Source organism: Alosa alosa, chromosome 24, assembly GCF_017589495.1.
Source record: "Alosa alosa isolate M-15738 ecotype Scorff River chromosome 24, AALO_Geno_1.1, whole genome shotgun sequence".
Taxonomy (NCBI): Eukaryota; Metazoa; Chordata; class Actinopteri; order Clupeiformes; family Clupeidae; genus Alosa; species Alosa alosa.
Window position 1 is genome coordinate 2,897,948 of NC_063212.1, and position 16,521 is coordinate 2,914,468.

The 16,521-nt window shown below is 41.0% G+C and overlaps 1 protein-coding gene across 3 annotated transcripts in view; it reads right to left on the reverse strand.

Moving 5' to 3' along the window:
• Positions 1–5,137: 5,137 nt before the first annotated feature.
• Positions 5,138–16,521, reverse strand: part of LOC125289931 (feline leukemia virus subgroup C receptor-related protein 2-like) — a 32,141-nt gene continuing 20,757 nt past the window's right edge. The window contains exons 6-11 of one of the 3 annotated variants that reach the window (XR_007192720.1): positions 14,146–14,256; positions 13,449–13,554; positions 13,170–13,281; positions 9,770–9,825; positions 8,085–8,250; positions 5,138–5,832 (exon numbers count right to left, since the gene is read on the reverse strand). Coding sequence is in view for 2 of the 3 variants with exons in the window: in XM_048237038.1 (XP_048092995.1) it covers positions 9,677–9,825; positions 13,170–13,281; positions 13,449–13,554; positions 14,146–14,256 (478 nt within the window). In the remaining variant the exon portion in view is untranslated. The other 2 variants (XM_048237039.1, XM_048237038.1) reach the window with 2 other exon arrangements.

The following is a 16,521-nucleotide window of genomic DNA, read 5'->3' on the forward strand; positions in this document are numbered from 1 at the left end:
CTGAGATATGTAGTCCAGGAGGGGCAGGAGAGTGGACAACGTTGTCTGGGTCTGTGGAAGTACTGTGGGAAGAGGCAGGTGCTGTAAGGAGCGAAAGAGGATCTGGAAGCTTCCGCAGTCATATTCACAGCAATCACTTGATTAAATAATGCTGTGATGTGAAATTTAGCATATGATTTCTATTTCTATATTGATTGTCATACTGAACCATTGCATTCAGAAAGTATAAGATCTGCACTCAACAATGGTGGAAAAATCTCCAAATCTAGGCTGTAATTTCTGCCAGAGGTGTTTCTACTTAGTAGGCCTTTGTGTAAAGTGTCTGATTACTTATGTCAGTCACTCAGTGCAGTTACATGCAAACAAACAATCAGATTTCACTCCAATTAAATGTTTCACTTTTTTTAAGAAAGCACCACTTTTAATGTGATAAACTGCTTCAGCATCTAAATAAAATGCAGATTAAAATGGCCTACTTGCAGCCCTGGGCTCATCCATGTCAGCACATCCGGTTCCAGCTAAAAAGCAAGTTTAGAAGAGAGATACAAAAACAAAGAGAATCTGTTTATTTCCTAGCAGAGAACTATATTTAGGCTACTAGAGCATTCCTTGCAGCTAAATCTGTTTACTTCTATACAGTATGTTCATAATAGTTTAAAATGTCTTGCTGCATCCGAAATATAATATGGAGAAATGCCGATATGCTCAGTGTAACGATGGACCCAAATGCACAGCAAACAGGGGAACTACAAAATCAAGAGGCTCTTTACTTACACAAAACCAGGGAAACAAGCAAACAGACAGTGAATACAGCAAACATAAACAAAGACTGACACAGAGGTAAGGGCTTAAATACACTGGGAAACAAGGCACAGGTGAAGACAATGAAACAATGATGAGGGAACAGCCACTGCAACTGATAGGCCTTCAACTGTTGCTGAACCTGAAGCTAAGAAGGCTGCTGGTAAAAAAAGTAAGAGATATTGATCTGTATTTATATTTATTTCAACATACATTTTGAACAAAATACATTCATAAATTAGAAATAATTTATTTTCCTGTTGTCAATCGAAATTAATTAAGTGCCAAATGTAGTGGAGGAATTTGTTAAATTTGAACGCAGGATTTTACTGTGGCATAACCTATTTTATACAGTCTATGGGCATAACAGAGAAACCAAAGTCCACAGGTAAAAAAAAGTTGGCCCCAGAATCAAAATGTGGTGGAGTTGTGAATGAATGAAGTTTGGATGAAGTTTCTATTCCACCTTAAATTCCACCTTAAATATTGCAATTTTCTACCGTCAGGGGGCAGTGTTGACTGCATTTCCGAGATGAATTCACCAGCCAAGCAGTAGCAGATGAACAGGCAGTCTTCACAGACTTATAATAGCCTCTAGATATATTATGTTTCTAGTGACTCCATTGTTGAATCCTTTGATAAATAGAGTAGATAAATCAGTAGCTATTGCACTTGTTGTCATTGACGTATGATTTCAAACTGCTCCCAATCGCTCATAATTCATTTGTCATTAGAAATTCCACCACATGACACTACCCATGAACAATTCCATCAAAGAAAATGGGTATTTAATTCAATTTAAAAGTCATCATCAACTTTTTTTGCACTATTTTCAGCACTGACATTGGTCGCTTTTGCTCAAAACTAATTTGAAATTCCTCCATTTATGGATACAGACTCCCCTCTTTAATATGACACCACCCATGAACAATTCCATCGGAGAACATTTACATAAATGTCAAATAAAAGTCCATATATTGTAGATTATGAAACCTATCAGCACTGAAATTGGTCCCTATCGCTCACAATTAATTTGACAGAGGAATTCCACCATATATGGATACTAGAGACTCTTCTCTTGATGATAACACCCTTTTACAGTCTACGGATAACAATAATTCCAATGGGTATTGATTTCAAATTAAAAGTCATTATTCCCTTTTTTGGCCATATTTTCAGCACTGAAATTGGCCTACTAGGTGTAGCATGTTAGCCAGTTTCACCAGACATGGTGCTTTTAATTTTCACACGTGTCCTGGATTATTTGTCAACACAACCCGATTGCTGTCATTGGGAATATGAATATATATATTTTTTAACATTACATAAGCTATCTGCTTTGTTGTGAATACCTGCATTTTGAAAAAATAAAATAACTGAATTATCTCACAGATGCCTAGTAAGTCAATCATCCACACTGAAACACACTGAAACATATTCAGCATCCTTCATCCATTGATCAAGCTCAACAAACACAAAACAAACAAAATGCACGCACAACCATTAGTGTGCACACACATAATGCTATACCTATTCTTAATTGAATTCAATTGAAGTATATTATACTGTATGTAGCCTAGGTCTTGTGCTGTAGCAATCCGTAAAACAGCGTGGAGATTGTCATCGGTGATGCGTGATCTGTGGCTGGTCTTGTTCAGATTCATGACAGAAAACATCTGTTCGCACAGGTAGGTGCTTCCAAACATGGACAGAACACGGGCTGCTTGAAGTCGAAGCTGAGGCATCAAACTTTAGGGGAATTTCTGAGATAGTACCCAAATTAATTTCTGCCGAGGATCTCGAACGCATGCATCGCTCTTCAGAACCAGACTTCTCACCCTTAGCTCACCAAGGCTTCATTTGGACCTCAGGGGTGAGACTCTGAAGGTTGTGCGGGATGCTGCAACAGGTCAAGAACAGGCTTTGAAGGTGGCCATAGAAAGCATGAGGAGAGAGATGAAGCAAGTGATGAGGAGCAGACAGGGGGAAAGAGAGAGGAAGTTAGCAGTCCTGCTGGAGGGTAAAGAGATGCGGGTCACGGAAATGGAGAAATGGAACGAGGTAAAGAAACACATCTCCCATCAAAAAAGGGAAGAAGGAGAGTGTGCAATGCTCAACGAGGCTATTGCTCAGCTACCCAAGGTAATACATTCCCTTGACCACATGAGAATGGTGGAGCTTGAGGAGTGTAAGAAGAGAGGAAGAAGAGGACAGCTTGGAGTGTGCAACATGGAGGGAGCAAGTTTTACACTTGGACACCATCACCAGGCAGCAGAACAGAGACGCAGTGGCCAGAGTCGCTCAGCTCTGGAATACAGCAGAAAATGGAGGACGCAAGAACATTGATTTATCTTGTCACAATATTAGTGTCTAGTTCACAATGTAAAATTTCCTAAGATAGCACAGTACTCATAAGTTATGTATGATAGAGGATGCGGAGGAAAGGAACACCCTAGCTCCTGTCATTGTTGGTGCATTAGTATCAGAAGTACAGCCTTTCACCCTTGTAGTGTTGTCAATTTTTACAAGATGCTGTTTTTCAACAATACAGAGTGCTGCAACACTGGCTCTGCCATCTAAGCTCCCTCCTCTGCTGTCCAAGCTCCCTCTACTGCCATCACAACTCCCTCATCTGCCATCAAAACTCGCTCCTCTGCCATCCAAGCTACAGTACCCCCATTGCCAGCCAAGCTCCTCCCTTTGAACCCACCCCTTCTGAGAGCATTCTGCAACCCAGTTGCCCCTCTGCCTCCCATCCAGTGCAAGAGAGAACAAGAGGACCTAGACCTAGAGAGTGTTTCAGAACATTCCACACAGGTGAAAGAACATTCAGACCATCAGAACCATGTCATATTCCTCACCAGTATAACCCAGGATAGGTATAGAGTTTTATGGTGTATGTAATCTACACAGATGTTGGACATATTTTGGTGTCAGGCAGAAATTGGACAATATTAGCCAATTAGAAGTCCAGCCTGTCTGTTTCTCTGTCTGTCTTTCTGTCTCTCTCTCTCTCTTTTTGACACAGAGTGCTGTGGCAGAGCACTTGATGGTGAATCTGGATGCTGATGGTCAAAGTCCAGAGGCTACCAGCACATTGTCCTCTGAGTCAGCAGGTGACAGCATGGTAGAGCAGGAGAGGAAAAAAGACGAGAAGCATTAAAGAGAGGTGAGATTGCAACCACACAAAACGGTTAACATGATATCTTTGAAGATTGTGCTAGATTTGAGGTCGCTGATGAACTGACACAAGAAGTTGGGGGAAATGTAAACTTACTGTATACCTGTCAGCTCAACAGAAAGCCTTTTTGAATAGTTCAGTTCAACTGCTGCAGTGCCAAAGAGGACTAGAAATACCTATCAACCCACTTTGATCCTTTGTATTAGTTTAATTTTCCTAGCCACCATAAATAAATCATACTCAAAAGCCATGGTTACATTTATGCATGGGTAATTTCATTCATTTAATTTCGTAGTGATATTATTGTTTGGCTGTCTGACTTGATGACGATTGCAAAATATCTTCTGAGCATCCCAACATTGAGTGCCTGCTTTATGTGTTTAATTAGATTATAGATAAACAGAGCAGCATACTATTAACAACTGGTGTCAAGCTTATCTTTTTATGCCTATCTCTACCACTAGATGGTGTCAGTCTTCACCATTCTGATTAACAAGCAACCTGACGACCACTGTTGTGTGGTGTGAGGAAAAAAGTCAAACTATTGAATGCATGCTCAGAGACCACCTGCAATGCCTTTCACGCACCATCACTAGACAGTAACCCACTGTCAACAATAGCATTTGTCCAGATTTGGGCAAGTTACAGTTCTAGCCCCAGCTTGGAATGTATTTGGCAGTGCAAGTTCTCACTGGCACATGGCTAGAGCAGTCAGACACGTCTTCACTTTTATGAATGTGGTTGCTGTGAGTGTCTGGCTGGGCTTCAAGGCTTCAGCAGCTTATGTTTAGCATGTAGGTTACCATGACATGCAGCCACAGCAGCTCATGTTAACCGTATAGGCTACCATAACATATGGTAAAATCACATGTCCAGGCCCTACCATCCTGAATATGTAACATTTGCTTTTAATATTGGCCATATTTGCAAACCTTTGCTGCATGTAAAATTAACATACTTCTGTTCCAATAATTTTATAATGTCCCCAATATTGGCGAAGGTACAATTAAAACTTATCTAAAGTGTTGACAACTTTTCTTCAAACACTTCACGAATCATAAACCCAACACAAGATTTTTCCTGCTAACTTTTCATTATGCTGGGCCGACACTACTGGAAGGAAGAATTTGCAGGACTTAAGGAAATTGACTCATTTATTACGCTTTGTTTTTCTGTCCATACAAATAAAAAATAGTAAATGTAAAATGACAAAAAGCACTTCAATATAAAAATGTTGACTTGTTATCATTATTGTCACACACTTGTGGCATGTTTAAAATCACTTCACAGAGGAAAATATCAATGTCGTGTGCTTTATGGAACAAATACAGTGATTGACACCCACTGTAAGACACAATTATATTTTCTTGGAACTTCAGTCTAAAAAGTACACATACATCTTTCAAATTAAATATAAAATCCTACACCCCTTAAACATGAAGATAAAGAAGTTTCCAGTTCTATTGATAAGAACCTGACGAAAGATTTCCATGGCTGTTGTTTTGTGCACATAGTTTAGAAGAGAAAAAAAAACATGTCTCTATACAAACAAATAATTTTTGAATGGAACACTAGGCACTAAACATTTGGAATTTACAAACATTCATTACCTGAAAAAAATCAAGTGAACAGTTTTTATGATGCTAATACTGTAATAATGGTAAAAATATTAAACAGAAAAAGAGTCCCGCTGTTGGAGGCCATTTTTTTGTGCTGTGAGATGATTTTCAAAGCCTTAAATCTTTTTGTGCACACGTGGTTTTCCCTCAGTACAACAGAAGGAGTCACCCACATCCTCTCTACAGTCTGGTCACAATGGCAGACGACGGAAGCGTTCCGTTCTGGTTTGCCTGTGTGCAAGAATGACATTATTTAGTGCCACATACCACATATCTCTTGTCCCAGTTCTGTTTGGCAGCACGGAGGCCATCATATCCTGTCAGCCATTTTCAGACAAAGGCATGACTGCTCATTTTTAATTGTACCTGCTGATGTATTTTTTGTATTGTCTACTGTAGTTCACTTTAGTCATGTTGCTACATTTATGAAATCAATTCTTTTCATAAATCAGTGATATCACAATTCATGACCACAATTCTTTTTTTTTTCTAATAGCTGTCATCAGGCACATTTGTGTCCTCCTCCTAGAGTGCCCTTGTGATGCATATTGTACATTTGCCCTTGCCCTTACACACTTGTGTTAGGATATTGCAAGCGTTATAAATCACATGATGGACCCTATTTTGGGATAACACTACATGCAACACCATATGAATATGTTTTTACTGGTGCTCTAACACCACTGAGGTCATGAGTTTGATTACTGGGGAATTTCTTTTTTAAACATAATCCCTACTCTGAACATTTGTCAACAGACTGGCTTGTACTAATAACGGCTAGCATGATTGAGTTCAGACAGGTGTGTCAGAGTAGGGATACTACAGATGGCAAAGACGCAATGCAGTTAAATGCTTCCCATTCATAGCATCACATAAATAACCCTGCATGTAAAGATTGTAAAGGTCACAATTTAATGCCAATGTGTCATACTATCTACACTGTTCCCACTGTAAGACTTTCCCTGACAAAAAACCTTAATTTCCATGACTTACCATATGAATGGTACATTATACCGACCAAAGATTTCAGAGCAGCCACATGGTGTTCAAGATAGGGTTGTGCAAAATTTGAATTGCAATTCTGCTTCCTGTTTGCTACCTCAATTGAAATGCAAGTGAAATTCAAGAATTGAATTGGAATTTAAGAGCCAGTTTCAATTCAATTCTGGAATTTTGCACAACCCTGGTTCAAGACTCTTTGATAATCTGGGCATTGAATAAACACAGTTGGGCTAACCACAACCACTCGATGTCACTTATAGAGGTTGCTAAGACACATCAAGATTATGGGTATGTTTGGCAGTTTACATTGGTTTACATGGGCATAAATTGCCGCGGATCCCCAAAATGCTTTGCGTTCACCAATGGGAAAACGCCATGATGACGACACATTAGCAAGGCTACAAGAGACTGTTTTTGAGTCCCAAAATTTCATATGATGCATCATTTCACAAAATGGTTTGTCTACTTTATCATGAAGTTATTCAGTAGGCTAAACATATAGCCTTAACTCAAAACAGCTGTTGAACTTATGTCATTTTGAAATGTCAGTGCAGCTATGCTTAGATTCTGCTCACTGCTCATTTATTATAACATATTATAATATAATATTCAGTTTTGAATGCTTAGCTGAAATAATGTTTTTCCCCCCATCATCTTATTTTTAAAGCAGACCTACCTGCGGACATGTAATTGGGCTATGGGATTTCTAAAGGAATAGCATGTTTGAACGGGCACTGCACTAGTATAATTAATTGTAATGCAATCTACAGTCTTCTACTTGACTAGATAGTGGGTGACAAAGTGGAGTTGACTCATTATAGTCTAAGACTTTCTAATGAGGGGACACAGCACTCAAAGAATCATCCATAGAAATGCATGGGGTTAGTTTGTAACGCCAATATGGCAGTAGTCTACACATACCCCGCCCTTTCCTGTATGCCTCCCCATTAATTTGAATAGGAAAATAGCTGCCTGATAACTGCCCAAAAGTGTGTTACCAAGATGGCTGCCAAGTGGGGAGACCTGGACCTGCCTACAAGGACTTTGTTAGAGTCTAATGGCACGTGAGAATTCTCCTTTACGTGCCCTCTATGTGCAGTTCTTTAGCTAGCCACCGGGAGGCAGTTAAACTCCTAAACTTGAGAATGAGAATGCTTGAGTGCTTAGTGGCATAACCTCGAGAGCTTAATGGAATAACCTCAGCGACTTATTGCAACATCTACTAGTCTTTGGCATCATCATCTGCATAATGTTAACAGAATATGTCTCCCTATTCAGATGGTGAAAACTATGCCTGACTATAATGCGTCTTGGCTGTATAATGTACTGTGTGCACGTGATTGTGTATAAACATGATTGACATGATTAGCCAGCAGATTAGAAGCAAGAGAGGGGAGGCTGAGAGGGTGGGGAGAGGAGGGGGATTGGATCAGAAGCATGAAGGAATGACTGTGGGAAATCAGCAGCCAGGCAGCTCCTACCTTGGGTATGGCGGTGTTGATGTGTAGATTTAAGGGACAGGGGGGTTCAAATGGGAAGAGGGGAGTGGGGGAAATGGGGAGTGAGGGGATTTAATGATCATGGCTGTGGAGGGGTGACCAGAGCCGTGGCGCCGTATTCCGTCCCCTCGAGATGTTCCTTCGCCGTCTGGCAAAAGAGGTGGGGGATAGAGGGGTGGGGTTGGATAATGCAACAACAGCAGGTGGTTCACAATGAATGTTGGTGCAGCCGTAGCCTACTGGTTAGCGCTTCAGACTTGTAACCGGTGGGTTGCCGGTTCGAACTCCGACCAGTAGGCACGACTGAAGTGCCCTTGAGCAAGGCACCTAACCCCTCACTGCTCCCCGAGCGCCGAGGTGAAGCGCCATTAGTGTGTGCTTCACCTCACTGTGTGTTCACTGTGTGCTGAGTGTGTTTCACTAATTCACAGATTGGGATACATGCAGAGACCAAATTTCCCTCACGGGATTAAAAGAGTATATTATACTTATACTTACAGTATATGGGTAGGGTAGGAAAGGTACACAGACACCTCATACCATCAGAAGCATTCTCACACCGTCTGGTGACATTGTTTAGCACATCCATGTAGCAACACATCCACCATCACTGCACAGTATGTGTGCAACACTCTCTCTACGCAGATATTTTTAAGGGAGTGTAAGATAAGACCATTATTATTATTTTTTTATTTAACCTTTTCCCTAAAGGTGTGACATTTTTGTTCTGTGAAGTAGCTCTCATTTGACCAGAATTGAGATTTTCAGTCAGTCACTGACAGTCATTGACATTTGTATCAGTTGGCCTGATGTATTGTGCAAAGATGGTAGCTGACAACTCTGCCCCAGAACCTGGCCAGAGGGGCACCTGATGTGCCCATCCCCTCAAGGCAAGCACTGATCATGGGTCTTCATCATATAAGGTTCTCTGTGCTCGGGTGTGTGTGTGTGTGTGTGTGTGTGTGTGTACCCAGTCAATGTCACCAGAGGTTTTTGATGGCACTGAGGATCCAAAAAGAGGGTCCTGCAAACATGGTTCATGGCATTGTTTTAAAGCGAGCTGATTGGTGGAAGAATGTACATTAACACAAACATTCAACTAGTGATTATTTCTGTGAAAATTCAGAACTGAATTAGACTCATAATAGTGTAATCTGTGCATCAGTTAAGAGATCATATCCAAAAACAGGTGTTAGGTTTCCTGGTTTAGCATACTTATACATATTATTTCAGGATCATTCATCTGTCATTTATTTGCATGCCACAGCAAACTGTCATATGTTGTTACAATATTATCTACAATACTATGCAATGTCATATGCCAATTTGATTTTGTTTTGTACTTTTAATTTGAACTTTTAGGTATCAAATTGTTTTTACTCTAACATATGGACAACAATTTATAAAAGACAAATGCGCTACGGCATGGCATGCTCCTCAGAACGTGCAATAGATCTATACCTTACACGTCCATGTGTGGGGGCTTTTTGAGTTCACTCTTTAAAACAAGTGAGAGGAAACAACACAAGGGGCACATGTTAACCACAGAGGAGAATGGGGATGAGCTTGCATGCTCAATTGAAGATTATTTTGGACAAGGAACACAACACACACACACACAAAACGTTGGTGGCACTGTCACTCAATTTGAGGACTGTCATACTCACAGCTTCCTTGGCCAATGCATTTGCCTGCTGTCTCCGCAGGTCTGACTTGATAATGCCTTTCATTTACGAGGAGAAAAGAAAATGGGGGAAAAAAACACTGGTCATGAGATTACATTGGTCATTAATAGTCCTTTCGTTGTCCTTCACATATAAAAGCATGATGTTCAATAGCCATCTGACTGGCTGTGCCTGTTAGCCTGGCAGGCCATCCTATATCAAGTCAAGTCAAGTCAAGTCGAGTCGTCAAGTCGGCTTTTATTGTCAATTTCTTTACATGCACTGGTCATACAAAGAATTTAAATTTCGTTTCTTACTTTCCCATGCAGACATAGACATACTTTAAATACAGACATAGACATACTATAGACATAGCCATAGACAATAAACATTAAATTAAAGTGCAAGACTGAAATATAGAACATGTATGTATCAAAATAGAAATATAGGACATATATATATAAAAAAAAATAGAGGTAGTTGTGTTGTATATTTATATATATATCATTGAAATGTATAGTCTGGAATCGAACCATTCACCTCGCTTAATCCAAGAGGCGGGCAGAGAATTGTCTTTCAAACTGCCTAGGCATGCAATAGGCCAGCTGCCTTCGACCATATCCATTATCCGGTCGGTAAAACGGCAAATACATCCTTCTTCCAAAGGAATGACTTAAGTGCATTCTGTTGCTCAACTTTCAAAGAAAAGCACAAGTCCAACTCCTCCAAAGTTGACGGCAACGCCGATTCAAACAACCGCTCTTTGTTAGCCATAGCCACCTTCCTTGTTGTTCATGTCACAGGACTGTCGTTATCCTGTTAAGCCCGCTTTAAGACTCTCTAACAAAATAGAGCGCTGTGATTGGATGACGTCCACGGCGTCAGCCAATAGAAATCCCTATGGTTTGATACTAGACGTACAGGCTGAGCAAATTAATTTGCCGCCGCTAGGGTGCGTCTAGATTTCTAGGCTATGTGCCTGTGGCATCTTAACCTGACAATAGCCAGATGAATGTCGTTCCGCTTAGCTCCGCCTAGCTTCACTCACATCCATCTGGGACCTCTTCCATTGAGAGTGATTTCTGCAACCGACTTTATGGTTCAGCCAATCAGGATGCAGGGCGGGAGTTTCATAGATGTGACATAGCGTAGAAGCGACTGTGAGACTGTTATCAGCGTCACGGGTTGGCTTCGATGTGAGTGGTTGAAGTAGCACGTCAATAGATGACGGACAAGTGGCTTATTCAATCATATGCAAGCATTTTTTGATTAGGCCCAGCCTTCTGAAGCAACACTTCAATGGATCGGTTCCAGATGGATGAGTGGAGCTAGGCGGAGCGAAATTCATCTGGCTATTGTCAGGTTAGTGGCATCTAACACATCAATTCCAAAATGACTCCTACATGTATCTAACCTGACTCTCGCCAGATGAATTTCGTTCCGCCTAGGTCCACCTAGCACCACTCACATCCATCTGGGATTGGTTCCGTTGAGAGTGATTTCGGCACGAGATTGTATGGTAGAGCCAATCAGGACGCAGAGCGGGAGTTTCATAGATGTGACGTAGCGTAGAAGCGACTGTGAGACTGTTCTCAGCGTCACGGGTTGGCTTCGATGTGAGTGGTTGAAGTAGCACGTCAATAGATGACGGACAAGTGGCTTATCCAATGTTATGCAAGGATTTTTTAATAAGGCCCAGCTTTCTGAAGCACCACTCCAATGGATCGATCCCAGATGGATGAGTGGAGCTAGGCGGAACGAAATTCATCTGGCAAGAGTCAGGTTAGGACAGGCTTTCTTGTCTTTAACGACTATAGTTTGATAGTTATAGTGTTTGCTGGCCTTCCTGCTTGTGTAGTGAGACCATTACAGACCATTCGTGCAGCAGCACGTCTGGTCGCCGCAAGACACATGCAACTCCTTTGTTAGTTATTCTTCATTGACTTTCTACAGCAGCCAGATTATTCATTCCCCTCACTGACCTATAGGACACTTACTGGATCAGCACCTTGCCATCTTTAATTCCACAATCCAGCTTGTTTGCCCCTCTCGCCCGCTGCGGTCCTCTCATGAGTGTCTGCCATGTCAGTTTTTCATCAACACTAAATGGACACAGCCAATACTCTTCCTACGCCTACTCTGGATTTACTTCTATAAAACCACTACCAATATATGTTGCACCCTTACCCCTGGAGGTTAGAAAGGACAGCGTTATGCTATGATGAATCTTGTTCTATATGGTGTATCCTTACACATTGCTGCCATAATTCTGTCAGTTTTTAAATAGATGTGCTTGTTAAAATAGGACTGGTGCTTTTTAAGGCTCACTGTGATTTAAGCTCAGGTACATCTAAACTGTAAATACTGTAAGTCCACGTCTGACTGATGGAGGATTGAGTTTAGGCAATATAACCCAAACGTAACCCAACCTAATCTAATGCCTAGGGCGGGTAAGTCGACTACCGGGGGCCAGCATTCTCCAAGTGATTTTTCAGAGGTGGCGTTTCATTTTACTGGAGTTTGTTGTTCAGTAACTCAAAATATTTCAACACATTCTCTGTGATGAATCATAAATGTGGTGCATGCATAGCAATGCTATGCTGAGAGCATTGGCCTTTGTAAGCGGTTCAAAACCGTGCCATTGTTACCACACAAATGGCTTTTGCCCTGGCAGATTTAATGAGACCACATATTTCTCTAGAACTTTCTCCTCTCCCACGAGCAACACTGTACCTGGAAATAGAGTTTTACTTTCGAATCTGTTCGAAAGTGTTGGCAGGCATGCAGGCGTGCCAAACAGGAACACACTGTGATTCAGCTATTACAATAAACACGGTGACATGCACAACATCAGAGGCCGACAAAACCTCCAGAGCGTGGGACAGGAGAAGGGAAAATGGCTAAAGAGATGGAAAAAGGAATACCTGGAAATAGAGTTTTACCAAGAAAGAAATATAAATGCAACATGCTGAGGGGTGTTAATGCTACAGTCATAATCTGTAATTGTTAACAAAATGAGATTACCCTGTAACTAGCATGAACCAACTGAAGTTTCAAGAAAACTATTAAAATTATCCGAAATGTGTTTGACACTGAGATTTTAACTGTGATATGACCTCAACTGGAAGCATGGTCTATCCCCTGAGGTCTAGCCTATTGCCTCTTATTAGATTTTGAGGTCATTATCCTATTAAGGTTTTATCGCTTGCCTGCCTGAAGCTATGCAGCGTGGTTGTACAGCTTTTAGTTCATAAAAACCCCTGTTTGATGCTGCTCTTTAGGGTACATTCTGTCGATCATAAATTAACATTTTTGTGTAAGTGTCCAACAAATATATCATTCAATGTGAAGTGCTTAGTCACATAGCGTGATTGTGCCAAATCATGGATATGTGTAATAGTACCAGTCATGATTGTGCCGATGAGCAAGAAAACACAGAGGAAAATGTTGCCGGGCAGATTGCCGTAGGAATCGATGATCTTTCCCTCGCAGATGATGAAGATGATGCCAAAAACCTGATGGAGGAAACAGACAGTTGGCTATAATGTACTACAGATGATCATAAACACACACATTATTACTGTACACACACATGCACTCAAAGTCAAACAAATAGGCCTTGCACAAATGCTTGCACATATGGAGTGTACATACTGTAGTGTACACACACACACACACACACCTGAGCAGAGCAGTTGAGTAGCCCTGACGATGTGCCCTCCGACTCTGGATAGGTGAGTTCCACAGCAAACTCAAAGCCAAGAGGTAGGTAGCCGGTCATGAAAAACCTTCACACACAAACATGATGCATTAACAAACCCAGTAAGCTACCAAAAACACTGGAGACTGCTGGACTGTGGGCTGACTGTGCTAGTTTGAGAGTCTAGTGCAAAACAATTCCTTAATAAGTTGTGGCTGTTAACAAGTGTCAGAAAATGGCACACTGGCTAAATTGTGCAACTGTGTGAACTTCAAATGGAAACATACCCTAATGGATGCCATTCCTTCAGCTATGTCACAATTATGTCATGGTTCAGTGCACAACTGTTGGTTGTACATTCTAAGGCAATACAAAACAAGTGGACATTGGAAAAACACTGCATATCTCTTTCATAGAAATTATGAATGATGACCAAAATAGTTGAACATCTATTTAGGTGTTGTGTAACTTTGGAAGAATCGCTTAACAGACTATAGTCCTAACTTCCAGAAGATTCTACAGAGACTAACTAAATCTCTTGAGGCTCCTGACATGAATTTCTGCTGCGACTCAAAAGCATGTTACAGCATTAAAGACAGTTCACTAGAGTTTTCAAAACAAGAAACCAAGGGTCCAAAAAATGTGTTATGGGTGTCTGAGGTCGACTTGGCAGTCTCACCCTAATGCTCCAGCAGTGATGAAGACAACCCACAAGTACCCTACGTTGAGCGTAAAAGCGAACACAATCATCCCGAGGAAGGACATCACGTACACAACCAAAGTGGTCTGCCTGGGAACAGAGAAATAACAAACGGTATGTAGCGTGGTTGTACAGCTTTTTCTATTCGTTTCTATTAGACATTATTAGTGAAGGGCTTCTTTGATGAATATCACATCCTATTGATGTTGATGTGACCTATATTACGTCACAATGTTCATGTGAAACCACATAGGTCACAGGAACACAGTGTATTCAAAAAGCCATTTAGTCGACACCAGATGGGTGTTTGGATTGCTGATGCTTTTTTTGGGTCACGAAATACGGAGGGGCAGCGAGGCGAGTAAACAACACTGGAGCTCGCAGCGGCAGTTATGGTCTGGAATGTGCTGGAACTAAGCTCCCCCACTTTTTAAATAGTAGACCTAGTCATCATAGGGGCTTTTCTTACACTGGTGATCTGCACCTCGAAACTCTTCTTCCTATTCAACATCATGTCGTTTTGCAGGGCCCATTCAATTAGGTGCTAGGCTTTGAGTTGCATGGTTGGATCTAATGGAAGGGACTTGGTGGCCAGGCATCTTGAAAGACTGATGTCGTCTGCGTATCTAACCAAGACTGTATCGGAACTCCCCCTATTACCGTCGGTCCCGAATTTCCGCCGTCTTGCATGTATGTGTCACTTAATATCCATTTCTATACAAACTAAGACGGCGGACTCCTAAAGAAACGCAACCACCCACACCATAGGTGTATCTAAATTAGCTATGTACCTAATTACCTGCGTGTACACAACCGCTTGGAGCTCCAGTGGAATTTTCATTTTATGACGAGAATTCTCGGTCTAACCGTTCATGTGCCGTTGAAACGGCGTAAATAGGCCGGCACTATAACTCCGAGCGTGGTAAGCAAAATCGGATATTTCAGGCAGTAAATGCTCCCGTTAAGAACCAAACCAGATTTTGTTCAAATCTACACACCTATGGCTACTGAAAAATGTAATGTTCATTTAGCTAATGTTATTTTGAAGTGTTTTAGAATTTCTGAACAAAAGTGGGGATAATTGGAGGTGTTACGTTATCATCACAGAATGTGTTCCTAGAACCAGGGTTCTAAACTAACCTTTTTGATCACCAGCCAATGTGGCTGGTAACTTTCTAAAGTTACTAGCCAATCAGAATTTCTACTAGCCATTTTTTTTCCGGTGAAAATAAGAGAATTATGAGTTTATATATCTATCTATATACTGTATCTATCTATCTATCTATTTATCTATCCTCATCCCCTGCTTCATTTCTCTTCTCGCCCCCATAAGTCTGTCCCAACCACTGCCGCATTTAGTTTAATCTTAACTTAAAGGAGAATTCCGGTGTGATATTGACCTAAAGTGTAATGAAACATGATACCGAGTGTGAACGTATGTCTCATAGCCCATCTCGGCTTGTCCCCTGCACTCCAAAATCTGGCGCTAGTTAGCCGATGCTACCAACAGCTTTTTCAATAGTGGTGCTTTGGCATCGGGCAGCCATACAAATAAATCACTGTTTTACACCCATTTACGAGGCTCAATGTATCTCCACACTTCATTGGTAGACTTCCGAGGGCCCTGACATTTAAAACGAGACATTGAGAACTTTGAAAAAGTTGAAGGTAGTTTACTTACAAGACGATTTATACAGACAGTATCTTCACGAAGTTTAGCGTTTACAGCCATCTTGAATTTAGTCACGATAAGTCGAGCAACTTATCAACTGAAAAATAATTCAGTGGAAATGCATGAATTCCAGTTGCTGCTACTGGAAGAAACTGGAATCCATGCATTTCCACTGAATTATTTTTGGAATCTGATCCCTTATCATACCTGTTCATTCTTACTCGTTGCTCGACTCTCGTGCGAGCTCAGATGCGTCCTCAATTAAATGGAGTAGGCCTAGCATAGGGCCTACGTTCAAGTTGGATCTTTATAGAGAGGACCCGAAAAGTATCATCTTTATGTAACATGCTGTTGGTGCATGTTGACATTGTATACTTTCTCTAACTAGTGAAAAACAGTTTGCAGTACGGCTACTATTTATTGGCTAAATGTTGGTCCCTTCTCTGTCTCTTGGTGCCCTATGCACAGTGCATGATGCGTCTGGTGGTGGTGATCACTGATCAGGAAACTTTTTAATGAAAATTTTCGCCTACAAGCTCCTCAGATTCCAATATATTTAACATTTAATTAAATATTTAGTTAATATTTTGTAACACAGTGTATTTGTGTTATGTACATGTGTTATGTACCTTTTACTTTACTTTACTTTACTTTACTGGCTAACTCCCTCCTCTTTCAGTCTA